Raw genomic sequence first — 17457 nt, 5'->3', positions numbered from 1 at the left:
TGTTGGTGGCAGAGGAATGGCAAAGAATTTGTGGCCATCTTCAATCTACCACAGTATTTATATTTAAAAATTTGAATGTATGTACCTAAAAACAAAATAAAATAAAATAAACAAAAAATTCCTTTCTATATTATGGTTGTCTGTAAGGACCACATGCTGTTTTTTATTTCTTTAACCAAATTGTCTTTCCATGAGACTGAGGGTGGTGGGATATGGAAAGGTGGTAACTTGTTTAAGCTTCTTGATAAAAGTGCTGTCTCTATTTTCTATTTTCTGATACTTATACAATTATTCCTCTCTTAGTGGCTTTTATAAGTATTGGGAGTGGAAAAATCTTGAATAAACTGTATAGCAGTATGGGTATATTAAGTGTATCTTATCCTGAGACCTATATTTCTTAACTTGTTTTTAACTCAATAAATATTTATTGAATTAATAAAAAAATTATTTAATTCTTGAAGCAGTTACAAACACTGGGAGGCGGAGGTTGCGGTGAAAAGAGGTTGCGCCACTGTACTCCATCCTGGGCAACAGAGTGAGCTGGGTCTCAAAAAAACAAAAAACAATGACCAAGATTCACTCTTCTTAGAAAGGACACACAGTGATATATGCTTTAAATCCTTGCCTGACTGAAAGTCTTGGGACAGGCACATCATCCAGATTTTATGTGGAATTGTTGTTTCTCAAGCTTTTAAAAACATTCTATAACTTTCACACTTAAAAAAGTATTTCCATAGGTTATTGGAGAACAGGTGGTGTTTGGTTACATGAGTAAGTTCTTTAGTGGTGATTTGTGAGATTTTGGTGCACCCATCACCCGAGCAGTATATGCTGCACCCAATTTGTCGTCTTTTTTTTCCTCACCCCATTCCCACCCTTTCCCCCTGAGTCCCCAAAGTCCATTGTGTCATTTGTATGCCTTTGCATCCTCATAGCTTAGCTCTCACTTATGAGTGAGAACGTATGATGTTTGGTTTTCCACTCCTGAGTAACTTCACTTAGGATAATAGTCTCCAATCTCATCTAGGTTGTTGCAAATGCGGTTAATTCATTCCTTTTTATGGCTGAGTAGTATTCCATTGTATATCTATACCACATTTTCTTTATCCACTTGTTGATTGATGAGCATTTGGGTTGGTTTCACATTTTTGCAATTGTGAATTGTATAGCTTTCACTTTTGGTTTTTTTCAATTAGAGTTGAGAAAGTGAAATTGGAGCACTCTGAATGTTGTTTCTTTCTGATTTGTAATTACATTTTCCCCCTTTGTTCTTGAATTTAAGTTTTGAAAAATATGACTGTTTATTTAAATGTAGGTCCTTTTAATTAATTTTGCCTGAATCCAGGTGAGTCGTTTCAAGTCATGATTTTTCTTCCAGAAACTCCTTCTTCTATTATATTCTTGACTATTGCTTCACTCATTATTACTCTGGTTTCTGCTTTTGGAATTATTATTATTATTATTTTTGAGACAGAGTCTCGCTCTGCCGCCCAGGCTGGAGTGCAGTGGCCGGATCTCAGCTCACTGCAAGCTCCGCCTCCCGGGTTTACGCCATTCTCCTGCCTCAGCCTCCCGAGTAGCTGGGACTAAAGGCACCCGCCACTTCTCCCGGCTAGTTTTTTGTATTTTTTAGTAGAGACGGGGTTTCACTGTATTAGCCAGGATGGTCTCGATCTCCTGACCTCATGATCCGCCCGTCTCGGCCTCCCAAAGTGCTGGGATTACAGGCTTGAGCCACCGCGCCCAGCCTGGAAAATTATTATTTATGTCTGCTCTCAAATCTGTCTTTCATAATTTTCCCTCATCTCTTTTACCTCTGCATTTTTAACTCTGCTTCTGGGAGAGTATCTGACATGCATCCTCCACAGTACACATATGAATTCACAAATTATTTCGATAGTTTATACTAACAAATGTACATTTTTCATCACATTTTCTTTTGCATTATTTTCTTACATTAGCTATATTTGCACCTGTATTTATCACAGCTAAATTTTTTTCTATAATTGCCTGCTCTTTTTTTCAAAGAAACTTTCTTTTTTAATCATTTTGGGAAGCCAAGCATAAATACTCTCTTATTTTTACCAGTTTATTATAGGGTAAGTCATGCACTTCCTCTGAGGCTTTGGGGAAATATCCCAACTTTGCCTTAAGTGGCAGATTTATTTATTAGCCTTCTTTTCCACCAAAGTGGTTTTCCAGATTACTTGAAATGCAGCAAAATAAATAAATAAATAAATAAATATTCAACTAGAGACAGAAAGAGGAAAAACAAAGAGAAAAGTCAAAAATGCCTACCCTGAAGACTCACCCTTTCATGTTAGTGGACACATATTAGTGAGCATCCAAGATGTGTGCTAAGATGTGCTAAACTGAGAAAGAAATTGCCCCGAAGCCCATGATAAATGGAATTCTCTGCACCATAATGATTAGTGTCGTTAACAATATGTGGGAGAAGTACAATGTCATGTGGCTGATGATGGGTTAATAGCCTTACCTCAAAGGCAATTCAAGTCTGGAAATACTTAGAATGTATGGAGGGTTACATGGATTTCATTTACTTCTTTGAGGGATTCCCCAAAACTTTACTTTCCTCAGCTTTCACTGAATATTAGGCAGCTGTTATTTTGAAATTGTTTTCTTTGGCAATTATCTGGAGTGTGATTGTTCTCTATTCCCAATTAAATTTGGAACTACACATTAGTAGAAAGTCAAGCCAAAGGCAAGGTTGACACTCTGTTGTGAAATTACTGAAGCCTAGGAAAGCCTACATGACTGAGAAAAAGGCACATACATTGATTCTACCTTTATGCAGAGAATTACCTGGGAGGCAAGGCATTACTCATAAGCAGAATGAAGCTTCTTAGAAAATAATTTACATCGACTTTTTAATTTAATTTAATTTTTTTGAAGCAGGGTCTCACTCTGTTGTCCAGGCTAGGGTGCAGTGGCATGATCTCAGCTCACTGCAACCTCTGCATCATGGACTCAAGCCATTCTCTCAACTCAGCCTCCTGAGTAGCTGAGACTACAGGAGTGCACCACCATGTCCAGCTAATTTTTGCAGTTTTTGAAGAGAATGGGTTTTGCCATGTTGCCCAGGCTTACATCTACTTTAATGCACAGACAAATGGAAAAGTTCAAAGTCTATTTCTAGACCTTGGGCACAACAATTTTAGCAGGAAAATCATTAAGGCAGGTGTACGCAAATACTCTACAGTAGTCAAAATACCATCTCAGTAGAGTCTGCAGAATGCATTGTTTTGAGTAATGCTGCTTCATGGTATGTACACCAAAAAAACTGTTGCTAACTAAATATGAAACAAATAAATGAGTTGATTATTAAATACATGTAAGTTAAAACTTGGGGAATATTATAGAAGTTTTTTTGGCTTTAAATTAATTGAGAGCCCTCTGGAGAAATGATCAGATGGGAGAGCCAGGTGTTCATTACAGATACACTTTGATCATGACAATGAGATCCAGATCCTATCTTTTGTGTATGTGAAAATTCTTATTTTTTGTCTGTTGGGGATTCTTTCCAAAGCATATTAGACGACAGCCAAAATGTCCTCACTTCAACTTTTGTAAGTGCTTTGATTTATTTTCCCTTTCTTTCAACTTCGGATCCTCCTATGGGATAGGGATAGTGTAATGACAGTAAGTAAAAAATTAGAAAAATTAAAAAAATAAAATACCTCTAGTTGGATCATTAGCCTCTAAGTGTTTACAAACCTTCCGGTTTTGTGTTCTTGGGTACATTTTCACCAGAAAGCTTCCAAAATCATTTGTGTAAAGAAGCTTTTTCCAAAACTGCCTGGAAATGTCTATTTTTCAATAGAGAGAACTGTCTCTCCCAGGGATTTGAGGTCAGGATAATCCCACTTGGAACAAGTCAGCAGGAAAATCACCCTGTGTTCTTTCCCCCACAGCCAAAAAATTGATAGATAGGTAATAGGTAGGTAGGTAAGTAGGTAGGTAGGTTGATCGATCGATCGATCGATAGATAGATAATTATGGAGAAAGGATAAAGTGAGTGTCATTGTAAACCTTGAAGGTACAAATCCTAAAAGACACTATGCAGCCCCAGGGGGAAGTGGCAATGGGATTGTGCTTGGGAAAATGGAATGAATACAAGATTCTCCTACTGGTACCTTCCCTGAGTTACCACAGAGCTAATGGTAGAGAGGTGGTTCCCTCAGAGAAGAGCCTAAGCTATTTCCCTCAACAGTGCCCTCAGTTTGTACCTTCAGGAAATCCTTGGCTGTATATTATCACAACAATCTCACTACAGCTGTCCTTATAATAAACAAGAAAAACATTTGTCCCACCACCCTCCCCAACCAAAATGGTGTTTATGTGTGTGTGTTTGTGTTAAAGAATACTATACTCAGCAAATTTTTCATGCCTTTTCAAGTGTCAGTGCAAAATATGGTAAAAGGCATCCAAATGCATTCCAATTCTCCCTTTGCCTTTCCAAAGGAAAGATTTTTCTGGTGTGAACCTGACCCTTGTGACAAATCAGAATGAAATGGCACACTTTAAAGGGAACGTTCTTGGCTGGGAACATATAAGCAAGCCTGCGAGTGTTTGAAGGGGTGATGAAGGCTACAGCCCGGGGACTGCTCCCATATCTGTTGTCATCACTCCTTAAAGGCGTATTTCAACATTGTGAACGTCATTCCTATTATGTGACAAGATGACAAATACTATCCAACGAACCACAACACATAAAAGGGAAAAATAACATTTTCTCACCTTAGGAGGGCTTGAAAGGTTCATCTAGCCGAAGACACCGGCTGATATTACTTTGCCAAGATGGTTTCAACCTGGAGAGATGGGTTCAGAGAGCAGAATTTTAACAAAGAAGGAGGGTGAGATAAAATAAGGATTTAGCGAGAAGCCAGCCAGGGAAACACAAGATGAACTTTGATGAAATATTCTAAATCTGAATTCCTAAAGGAGGCTTTTCTCATTGCCCTTTTTAACATCCACATTGAAATAGGTGAACAGGTGAAAACGATTTCCAACAGTCAAAGCAGAATCTCTCAAAATATGAAAAAGTAAAGGAATTCTCTAACAAACATAGGCCTCCAAACATCGTGTTTTCAGCTCCAACCCTGCTTGGGTATCACTTACAAACAGATTTTTTAATTGTTTCTTTGGGTTGAAACTAGATAAAAAGCTTATGTCTATATGATCTATAATCATTCTGTAAACCGGCTCCACTTGTGGATTCAGGCTCACACAGCAGGTCTGCTGTCAGTCAGTCATGCAGGCCTGACTGAATAGTTTTTCACACCCTGATCAATCAGGTATCATCCTGAATGGCTATTTTCTCCTACTCTGGGTTAAGTTCAACAAGTGTCAGAGGAATTTAATGAACCATGTGGTGGCAACATCAGCTAAGTGAGTGATTCTTTGATGTTCCCTGTTCTTACAAGAACAGGGGATAAAATGGAATGTTTACAGAACAAATTCTGGGAGACAGGGTGGTGAAATTGTAATCTGATAAAACGCGGGCATGATTAAGGAGTTGTTTTTGTTTTGTTTTGCTTTTTTTCCTGAGAAGGAGTCTCTCTTTGTTACCCTGGTCAGAGTGCAGTGGCACTATCTCAGCTCACTGCAACCTCCCGCTCCCAGGTTCAAGCGATTCTCCTGCCTTAGCCTCCTGAGTGGCTGTGATAACACGTGCACACTACCACATCCTGCTAATCTTTGTATTTTTGGTAGTGATGGGGTTTCACCATGTTGGTCAAGCTGGTCTCAAACTCTTGCCTCAGTTGATCCACCTGCCTCAGCCTTCCAAAGTGCTGGGATTACAGGCGTGAGCCACTGTGTCTGGTCAGGAGTTTTTATTTAATTTAAAAGGTACTACCTTAGTTCCAAGACATCCCCCACCTCTGGAGATCATTTACAGCAGGACAATATTCATATGTATAGAATGATTAGATCTTGGGTACTTGGAGGGACAAGGGATTAACACCAAACTCTGGAAGCCCGATTTTGTGATTCCATGGATGCAGTTTACATAAGGGGTGAGAACAAGGATTCACATGTCAGAGCACCAAGTTTTGCCTATATAATTGTAGAAAATTCATGTGTCTTCAGAGCTTCCTTTATATATAGATCTCATATTGTTGACTCTATACTACCTCTTTGTGATAAGTTAGTAAACCCCATTAAATAGTTTGGGATTTCAAGGCTAAAAATAAAAGGCTCAGAGAAGTACTAATTAAGTGCACAGACTCATGTTCATGCTGTCAGGTTCATATCCTATATCCACCCATCATCTATTAATGATTTAGACCTTGGACAAAGTTACTTAACCTCTCTGAAGCTCAGTGTTTGCAGCAGTAAAAAGGGGATAATAACAGGTATGTCTCAGAGGAGTGGTGTGAGGATTAATTGGACTGATGACTGCATAGGTCCTAGCACAGTGCCTGCCACATAGTGCTCACTCAATAAATAATAACCACTCTTTTAGGATGTGACACAAATAATCTTTGGGAAACAGGGCCTGCTGAGGAGATGCTATGTCCGTGTGAACTGAATAAAACCAACTTGATTACAGGCCTGATTACCCAGTTTGCACATTTCCTTTTGCTTGCCTTTCCTTTAATTTTCTATCCGTTCATTTCTATCCATATCATTGCATAATTCTCAACACAACGTAGTGCAGGATAATTCTGCTAGAGAAAAGGCAAACACTGAGATGGGCTCCCCATGAAGATTAGCAGAGTGAACAAATAAAAGGAAACCCATCATCTGGTTCACTGTAGAAGGGTTAGTAGGGAGGTTGGTGGAAGCAGACCATTGAAATATATTTTTACATGATGTGAGATACTATCATGATTTTCTTGGCCATAATAAACATGGACCATCAAGGGGTGAAGTTAATCTTCTGGGCATCTTTTCACACAGGCATGGGTGTGCTTGTACCTAATCCCCCAGGCACACACACATATGTATTTGTATGCTTGTCCACACACTTGCACATGCACACATGCAAAACATCCTTCTGATATTAGTGTCCTTTCATTTGCAATAAATTCTGCCTTCAATCCTGTATGACATGGCTGGCAAAAGGACACAGTTACTACATAAGTGTTTGAGGCAATGACAGCAGCCCTTGGACTCAAACATTGATTTGCAGGTGTTCTGCCATCCTCTATAAAGAAAAGACCGTGTCCTCAGCATCAGTGACAGAGAAATCTTCAAAGGAGATGTTGGTTAAAAATGAGCATTTTAGAAAAAAAAAAAAAAAAAACTTGCTATTCCTCTGTCACTGCCTGAGATAGCAAGATGTGGAGTCAATTTAGTGAGCTTCAATTGTAGCTGACTTTGGAAGAAATAATATACTCATGTCTCTTTGGAAGCATATTGAAGAGGGAGCTATGTGAAGGGCTGCGATTTTGCAGATTGCAACCTGATCAGACTTCCAAACACAGACTATCACCTTAAAACAGGGAAAGAGAAATCCCTGTATGTTAGAGGACCAGTGATTTAAGGATTTCCCAATTCACTTCTAAAATGTATGTGGGAGGTTCTCTATTTTCATAATTTTCTTGTCAAGCTTGACACCAGGAAGAGGTGTGAAAGGGGCCAAGCTTTATTGGCAGGCAAGGTCAGACACTTCCTTTACAGGGAGATTTCAGAGGCATTAGAAGGGCCTCTTATTGCCTAGATCCCATAAACACTACTTGATACCTAAAATGCCACCACAGAATCTACATTTAGAGTCATTTTCTTGGAAGTCACAAGTTTGGAAGGAAGGAAGTCCAGTCTCCAAGGTGAAGAGTGGCTGGGGAGGGAACAGTGCACACAAATATCTTCCTCAGGCATAGAAGTGGCCAAAAGACAGATTTAAAAAACATGCTCCACACAACTGATCATCAGAGAGATGCAAATCAAAACCACAGTCACATACAATCTCAAAATGATTACTATTAAAAAGTCAGAAAATAACAGATGCTGATGAAGACACAGAGAGAAGGGAATGCTTAAAAGACACCTACACTCATATGTTTATTGCAGTACTATTCACAAAGACATAGAATCAAGACCTAAGTGTCCATCAACAGTTGATTGGATAAGGAAAATGTGGCACATATACATACGGAATACTATGCAGCCATAAAAATAATGAAATCCTGTCCTTTGCAGAAACATGGATGGAACTGGAAGTAATTATCCTAAATAAAATGACTCAGAAACAGAAAGTCAAATACCACATGTTCTCACTTAAAAGTGGGAGCAAAATAATGGGTACACATGAACATGAAGATGGAAATAATAGATAGTAACGACTCCAAAAGAGGGAAAAGTGGGAAGGGGATAATGGGTGAAAATTATCTACTGAATACAGTGTTCACTATTTGGGTGATGGGTTCACAACAAGCCTAAACCTCATCATTACACAGTATTTCCATATAACGAACCTGCACATGTACTCCCTGAATCTAAAATAAAATAAAGTAAGTGAAGCAAAAAAAAAAAGTCTTCCTTATCACAATTCTGCATAGAGCTGGCCTGCAGTGGTATTAACAGTGAGCAGTCTTCAGAGAATGAAAGTGGAAGGCCACTGAGTGGGTGCAATTACAATGAGCATTAAATTGAAAAAGAGAAATACAACTGAAGGTAAAGTTGATTGGCTCTATGTTATGGGAGAACTTTGAAGAAACATCCCACATGCAACCTCACTCCCTGACACTACCATATAATAATTGTCCTTCTTGGAGGAAGTGTATACAATAAACAGATTGTGAGTATCTCAAGGAGAGCATCTCAAGGGCTCCTCTATGAAAGGATTTATCTGGTTACAATAAAAGAGAACGTGTAACATCACTAAACACCCTAATAAAAATCCCCCTTCTTCCTGAAATCACACAATTTTGCCTTTTATATTTATATAAAAGAATAGACAGACACTTACTCAACCATGTTTCAAGTGAGGCATAAGAACATTGTATATGGCTGTCACCACGGCCTTTATTTCTACCTTGAGGTGAACATAAAGAAAGACGAGAAAATTGTTTCCTAGATTATCTAGTGTGACAGCAGGGACTTGGCTATAGGGCTTGAGCAAAATCCTCTGGGACTCAGCAACATGGTCCAGTGTCCTACATGAGGATTGATGCCTGTGACTCTCCCATACAGCTGAAAAATCCCACTTCCTGGCAGAGAATAGGAAAAGGTTACAGGAACACTGGCTTTGCAACTGATAAGGGATGAAGACAGAATAAAATTCTCGAACTGGTTTCAGCTTCTTTGCCTCATTATACCTGTTAGAAGGAAATGTTTTCTGTAAAGTTTTACTAAGTGGCATGGCTAATTGAGCCTAGAAACCCTATTTACTAGGTGAGCCTGGAAAGCCACCATCTTCGGAGGCTTGGCCATGGTATCAGAGAATAGTTGGCAGGTAAAAATAATTGCATATAGCCCTGCTCTGTCGCCTGCCACCACTGCCCGGGCCCGAATGGTTCACTGCACCGTGAAGACAGATTCCAGACGCCGGGAACTCACGCCTCCAATCCCAGAGGCTATGTCCAGTAAAGGCTCAGTGGTTCTGGCCTACAGTGGCGGTCTGGACACCTCGTGCATCCTCCTGCAGCTGAAGGAACAAGGCTATGACGTCATTGCCTACCTGGCCAACACTGGCCAGAAGGAAGACTTCGAGGAAGCCAGGAAGAAGGCACCGAAGCTTGGGACCAAAAAGGTGTTCATTGAGGATGTCAGCAGGGAGTTTGTGGAGGAGTTCATCTGGCCGGCCATCCAGTCCAGCGCACTGTATGAGGACCGCTACCTCCTGGGCACCTCTCTCACCAGGCCCTGCATTGCCTGCAAACGAGTGGAAATCGCCCAGCGGGAGGGGGCCAAGTATGTGTCTCACGGCGCCCCGAGAAAGGGGAACGATCAGGTCTGGTGTGAGCTCACCGGTTACTCGCTGGCGCCCCAGATAAAGGTCATTGCTCCCTGGAGGATGCCCAAATTCTACAACCAGTTCAAGGTCTGCAGTGACCTGATGGAATACACAAAGCACCACGGGATTCCCATTCCGGTCACTCCCAAGAACCCGTGGAGCGTGGACGAGAACCTCATGCACATCAGCTACGAAGCTGGAATCCTAGAGGACCCCCAAGAACCAAGCGCCTCCAGGTCTCTACACGAAGACCCCGGACAAGCCAAAGCCCCCAACACCCCTGACATTCTCGAGATCGAGTTCCAAAAAGGGGTCCTCTTGAAGGTTACCAACGTCAAGGATGTCACCACCCACCAGATCTCCTTGGCGCTCTTCACGTACCTGAATGAAGTCGCGGGAAAGCATGGCGTGGGCGGTATTGACATCGTGGAGAACCGCTTTATTGGAATGAAGTCCCGAGGTATCTACGGGACCCCAGCAGGCACCATCCTTTACCACTCTCGTTTAGAAATCGAGGCCCTCACCATGGACTGGGAAGTGCGCCAAATCAAACAAGGCCTGGGCTTGAAATATGCTGAGCTGGTGTATACTGGTTTCTGGCGCAGCCCTGAGTGTGAATTTGTCCGCCACTCCATCTCCAAGTCCCAAGAGCGAGTGGAAGGGAAAGTACAGGTGTCCCTCTTCAAGGGCCAGGTGTTCATGCTCGGCTGGGAGTCCCCACTGTCTCTCTACAACGAGGACCTGGTGAGCATGAACCTGCATGGTGATTATGAACTAATTGATGCCACCGGTTTCATCAACATCAATTCCCTCAGGCTGAAGGAATATCATCACAGCCAGAGCAAGGTCACTGCCAAATAGACCCCTGTACAGTGAGGAGCTGGGGCCTCCTCAGTTTGCAGATCCCCCAAGTACAGGTGCTAATTGTTGTGATAATTTGTAATTGTGACTTGTTCTCCACCGCAGGCAGTGTAGTGGGGCTGCCAGGCCCCAGCTTTGTTCCCCTTTGCAGCAACATGGATGAAGCTTGCAAACCTAGTCATCAAAGGGAAGGGTTGGGGGTCAGCTGCGGTGGGGAGCTATAAAATGACAATTAAAAGAAAAAAGTTGCATATAAACTTAGGAATCGGGCACTCACCTTCTAACCATGAATATACCCCGCTTGTAACTCTATTGAATAATACCAACGTAAGTTACCATGCACATATAAAGAAAAAAATGGTGGAAAAATTCCTTAGGAGTATGAGCAATAACAGCCAGTAGTACCTAGAAAAACAGCTAGTGTGTTACTATGGTTAAGCATTGGTTTGGGTGTGGTCACTGAACTCTATTGCTTTCCAAGTTCTTCCAGCTTGATCTAAGTGAGTGCACAGTTGCATGTCTACTGGACTTGAAGACGTTTCTCCAGAACTGACAAATTTGCAGAACTTTTAAAGTTTGTATTTCTAATTCATTCATCCATATGTTTAGCCAATAAATATTTATTTAGAGCCTACTATGTGCCAGGCACTCTCCAAGTAAAGGGGATTCAGTGGTGGGGAAAAGTAATCTAAATAAATCAGCTTTATCTCTGCCCTCATAAAACTTATATTCTGGATATGACAATAGGCATTAACAAAAAAAACCCAATCATACTAATAAATGTAAAATTCCCTCCTGGCTTGGTGCTAGGGAGGAGAGGAGTATTGTGAGAGCATAAGAAGTGAGTGGTTGATATAGCCTGAAGTGTAAAGGATGGTTACTTCGAGGAAACAAAGACTCAGCTGAAATCTAAAGTATAAGTTGGAATTATTTAGTTAAAGAGATGGAGAGGAAGAGGATGCAGGAAAAGGAGACAGTATATGCAAATGCCTAATGGCAGGAAGGATCACAACACATTCGGGGGCCTGAGTGAGGCCTGGTGTGTGGAGAGTGAGTGAGCATGGTGGGGATGTGGCTGGCAAAGGAGGTCTGGGCATACAGGACCTTGTAGGTCCTTTCAACTATATTACTTGCCCCAACATTAATGGGAAGCCTAGAAATACTAATGGCTTTTAAAACTGGTAATGCCATAATACAAGATATTTTTTTCTATTTTTTTAATGCTCCAGACTCCATACCACCCTGAGTGTTTCTAGAAAGTAGGGTTAAATTCAGCACTGCCACATGTGGCTCCTTGCGCTGTTCACTGCATTTTCACATCACACTCCATTGTGACCAAATGTGTTTTCAGGAGCTGTGGGGTGGGGCAGTCCCGGTTAGACATCCTCTGATCAGCAGACGGGGTTGTTTTCTCTAAATGGAGAATCAAAGGACACGCTTGAAATTGAAAGTTGTGTGAAAGGAATCTAAATTGGTTAAATGTCAGATACATCCATGATTTATGTCTCCTTTACATCTCATTGCTGATAAAGCTAACATTCCTCTAGTTGTTGGATGTGTGTGTGTTTGTGTGTGTGCACATACCTAGGGGAAAAAATTCCAGGGCAAGGAGCCCGTGGATGTCTGTTGCCTTATTTTTCCTGGTACCGTGATGAGGTACCATTTTCCTGGCCTAGGAAAAATGAAAATTTCATGCCGTGTACTAGGCAACTCCCTACTAGTTTTTCTTTTTTTAAAGTATTACACAAGCAATTTATACTCAGTGTAATAAAATTAGGGAATTTGTACTACCAAAAAGAAGAAAATTGGGAACTCTTAATTCTATTAACATTTTGGTATATATACTGTCAAGTATTTTTTTTTCTTCCTCCATGTGTGTACCTTTAAGATTTCTAATTCACTTATGTTATTGAATGATTGGCATGCTCATTTTTAATACAAAAATTCTCATTTACAATGGAAATTAATCTGGAGGCAACTGGAGATGGAAAAGTCACAGCCTCCATCATGAGATGAGTGTTTTTCTGCAAAACCCAAGTTCCACAATGAGCAATTCTTTCTTCCAGTTTTCAACATAATCATTTTCTTTCTTTTTTTTTTTTTTTGTTTTGAGACGGAGTCTCGCTCTATCGCCCAGGCTGGAGTGCAGTGGCCGGATCTCAGCTCACTGGACGCTCCGCCTCCTGGGTTTACGCCATTCTCCTGCCTCAGCCTCCGGAGTAGCTGGGACTACAGGCGCCCGCCACCTCGCCCGGCTATTTTTTTTTGTATTTTTTAGTAGAGACGGGGTTTCACTGTGTTAGCCAGGATGGTCTCGATCTCCTGACCTCATGATCCACCCGTCTCGGCCTCCCAAAGTGCTGGGATTACAGGCTTGAGCCACCGCGCCCGGCCTTCATAATCATTTTCTTTCAAGCTGTAATTTTAAATGACAATGAGGATAAATAAAACGCATATCATGAGGAAAAGTAAGTCAATGTCCTTAGACTTTTGGTAATCAAAAAGAATTCTCCCAAGTGGAAGTTTCTCACCTATGTCTCTGGAGGCTTAGAAAGTCCTGGCTAACATTGGCCCTTATGCAGAAAGCAATTTGAGGTGTGGTTATTTTACAACGCTATGTATACTGCATGTATTAGTTTCTTAGGGCTGTCATAATAAATGACCCCAAACTGGGTGGGTTTCAACAGAAAATTCGTTCTTTCACGGTTCAGGAGGCCAGAGGTCCAAAAGCCAGATGTCTTCAGGATGGATTCTTTCTGGACACTGTGAAGCGAGAACTTCAGAAAGCGAGAAAGGTCCCATGCCTTTCTCTGAGTTTCTGGTGGTTGGTAGCAATCCTTGGTTTATAGTCTCTTGGTTTATAGCTGCATCACCTCACTCCCATCATTGCCTCCATTGTCACATGGCCATCTTTCCTGTGTGTGGTGTCCACTACGTCTCTGTGTACAATCTCCTTCCCTTTTTCTTATAAAGACACCAGTCATCAGGTTTAGGGCCTGCCCTAATCCACTATGACCTCGTCTTCACTTGTTTACATCTGTAAAGACCCTATTTATAAATAAGGCCACATTCACAGGTACTGTGAATTCGGACTTGAATGTATCTTTTGTGGAAACACAATTCAACCTGCTACACTGCATATCTTATGATCCCATATATAATAATTTATATCATTCATAACTAGCATCATCATAGAAAAACAAAATTGCAAAGCAGTTTTATTTTCATTTATATTACATGGATCCTAGCTTCAATTCCCCAATCCACACCGGAAATTTTGAATAATATCCAGAATGAAACAAACAAAACAAGACAAATCCTTTCTTTTAGCACACTGTGGAAAGATCCTAGACCAACATCAAATTAAATCTAGGCAATAGAAGGGACAGATAACAGATTCATGAGTCCTAAGAATGTTGTCTTCATGTATTAAGGATGTATTAATGTATTAATTTAAGGATGAAAAACACAGATAAGAGTATCCTGTAGTGGATGAGCTTTTCATTTTTAGCATAGGAAATACTGCTGTGCACAAAACAACAAAGCAAAACAAATATGAGTTATTCTGTAATTTTAATAGACTTGGAATGGAGCTTATTTACAGAGTAGGATATGATAAGCTTCAGTTTTCCTTTAGGTAGGATGCTTTAAGAGAAAGTTTGGTTTTTTGAGACTTTGGGATATAGTATAATGGTGAACACAAATCCAATAAATTACAGTAAAATTTGTATTAATCTGTATGTAATTTTCCATATATAATTTTTTTATAAAATTAAATTTTTCTATAAAATAAAATTCTGTGCATTGAATTACATTTGCCCACAGATTTACATTTTTTGAGATGAACTGCTGCATTATGATAACTGTCATTACGAAGGGATATGATGTAAGTAAAGGGAGGGAGGGTCTGTGTTCTCTGAGTGGATCTGCTCCTGAATAGCTTTGCTTCTCCTGCCTCCATCTGAAATCCTGATACCCAGCCTAAACCGTAAGCCTGTTGTAGTAGACTTAATTCTCTTTGTTGTACTATTTCTACAAAACACCTAATCAGCAGTTTGAATCTAGACTCCTGGTGTAGAAAAGTGGGAGGAAAAATCACATATATGAATGGATGATCCAAGAAGTTCCTGGTGTCCACCTGGGACTTCCCTGTCGACCTGGGATGGCTGCGAGTGGCCTTAGCCAGGGTCCTCCCTAGTGTACTGCATCTTGTGGAGGCATTCATTCTCTGCAACACAGACTTTCAGAAGGATTCACTGCAGCTTACAAGATCCCTTCTCTAATTGATTTAAAAATGGTCAAAAAAGGCTTAGAATCTACATCCAGTGATTTTAACAATCATAAAATACTCCATTTACTGGGAGCAGTGTCACACCTGCAGTCCTGGCTACTAGGGAGGCTGAGGTGGGAGGATCACTTGGGCCTAGGAATTAGAGGCTGTAGTGCACTATGCCAGTCAGGGGTCGGCACTAAGTTCACCATTATGGTGACCTCCCCAGAGCAGTGGGCCACGAGGTTGCCTAAAGAGGGGTGAACTGGTCCAGTCTGGAAATAAAGCAGGTCAAAGCTCCCATGCTGATCAGTAGAGGGATGGCATGTGTGAATAACCACTGCACTCCAGCCTGGGCAACCTACTGAGGCCCCATCTCTTAGAAAAGGAAAGAAAAGGAAAGGAAAGGAAAATAATTAAAAAAAAAAAAAAAAGGAAAGAAAGAAAAAAATACTCCAGTTGGAGGGAAGCAAAAGAAAATAGCTGGCAGATTCGACCACCATTATAATACAGTAGAATAACAAGTTTCTCCATGTTGTACTGTCATGAATTGCATATTAAAATGAATAAAAGTACCCAGCTGTAGCTGAAGAGTATACGTTGACTGATGTTTAAGGGTGGTCTGTGGTGTACACCTGAAGTCTATCTGGGGGCCTTACTGTGCCTTGTCTTAAACAGTGCTGTGTGAAAGAGTGGATGCAATGTTTAAACACAAACACTCTGGGTTCCTTTCCTTTCACTAAGGGGAAACGGAGAACTATTACATTCTATTGCTGGCAGTTGAGGTTTCCTGGTTGTCCTCCCCCCACCCCATAAACCATTAATAATTTTTTGTTAGATTGTATAATTTATAGCATCAGTTTTGAATGCATAATGTAATACTGTATACTGAAGGGTAGTTAGTCTTTCTTCAAATAGGTTACCGAAAATGAAATAAATACCTAGATTAAATTTCCATACTAGGGAGAGGAAAATGAAATAATTTGCTGACTTGCAAAAATATATAATAGACATTGTGGAGATAATCTACATTCTAAAAAATTACCTCATTGTTTTAGTCATCTTGGATGGTTTCATTGTAAAGGCAATTCTTTAGAAAAAAAATTGCTGCAATTGTTGATCAAAAATAATTCTTTTTAAATAAAATGATTTGGAAAATATTTTAAAAATATGTTATTATAGAATAATAATCTCTATCTAAATAGTAATAAAATGAGGCAAAATTAGTTTGGGAACTTATAATGTGATATAAAAAGGTGACCAGTTTATTTTAATGTCTTTCATTTTGTGAATGAATGTGTTATAGAAGCTTTAAAATATGATATTTTAAGCATGAGCTGAAAAAATTTTGTTTTATCTTTATATATTTATATTTGGTCCTATGCTTTTTTCTAAGAAAAAAATTACTAGACACTTACAGTTCTAAAAATTTGTTTGTATTTCTAGAGTTTTACTTGTAGTTTTTGTGTGGTTGTAAAAAATATAATTCTTGTTTCATATTATGAGACATCTACTGAAATTACTACCTTTTACCATGCCACCAGTTGCTCCTTGCTGGTGTCTACTATAAATTAGTAACATTATTTAGTCCTTTTCCTTTTGCTATTATTATACTTTTCACAGATTCAAGCCCCTTATTTTCCTAAGCTTTTGTCTTCATGATAAACTATCAAACTTCATCTGTGAGATTGGTATTAGATACTATGGGAATCCCAAATAGAATTTTAATTTTCTCTGGACATTGGGTACCATTTGTTGTTTGTTCTTCTGAAATGGTATTATTTTCATTATAATAATAGGAGTATGTTCATCAGGACATGTGTTGTCTTCCTTATTATATAACCTCACTTTTTCCCCTTTAAAGGAAGGAAGACAGGAGTAAAGAGAAAACTTGTTAAGCATAGACAAGCATGAAATTAAAGGATGGTAACTAATGACTGTTGGATGCTTTAAAAATAAGTATATATCAAAATCATTAGGGAACTCTAATCTGTAAAAGTAACAAGTTTTGATGATGTATATAAATGAATTGCTTCATAAAAGTTTTCTATTGAGCCACTTAGCCATCTTCTGAGGCTGCGTTTGATACACAGATATTTTTGCTTTTAAAATGTACTCTTCCCCATAATGTTTTAATACTTCCATGTAATCAGTAAATGCTCTCAAACATACAAAACAATTTTGTTTAGATTGTTTATTTAGTGTGACTTGTAAAAATAGTATATCACAAATTATTTGGAAGTCTGACATTTTTCCATATTCGTAAGTACTCTGTTAATAACACCATCAGCATCATTATAATTAATGCTCTTTAAGATGAAACTCTGGGGAAAAAAATTAAGTGTTGAATTTCATCTAACTTTTTTACTCTCTTTCTAAACATAGGCTGATTTACAAAGGCTTA

The 17457-nt window shown here is 39.6% G+C and overlaps 1 protein-coding gene across 1 annotated transcript; it reads left to right on the top strand.

Moving 5' to 3' along the window:
* The first annotated feature begins 9544 nt into the window (after positions 1–9544).
* LOC117073064 (argininosuccinate synthase-like) lies at positions 9545–10783 on the top strand. Its single transcript, XM_033193556.1, is given in 3 exon segments — positions 9545–10135; positions 10137–10179; positions 10182–10783. Coding segments are annotated over 3 exon segments (1236 nt in total).
* The last annotated feature ends 6674 nt before the right edge of the window (positions 10784–17457 follow it).

Source organism: Trachypithecus francoisi, unplaced genomic scaffold, assembly GCF_009764315.1.
Source record: "Trachypithecus francoisi isolate TF-2019V2 unplaced genomic scaffold, Tfra_2.0 Lachesis_group4, whole genome shotgun sequence".
NCBI lineage: Eukaryota > Metazoa > Chordata > Mammalia > Primates > Cercopithecidae > Trachypithecus > Trachypithecus francoisi.
Note: the sequence above shows the minus strand (reverse complement) of the source record. Positions and strands in the feature narration are given on the sequence as shown.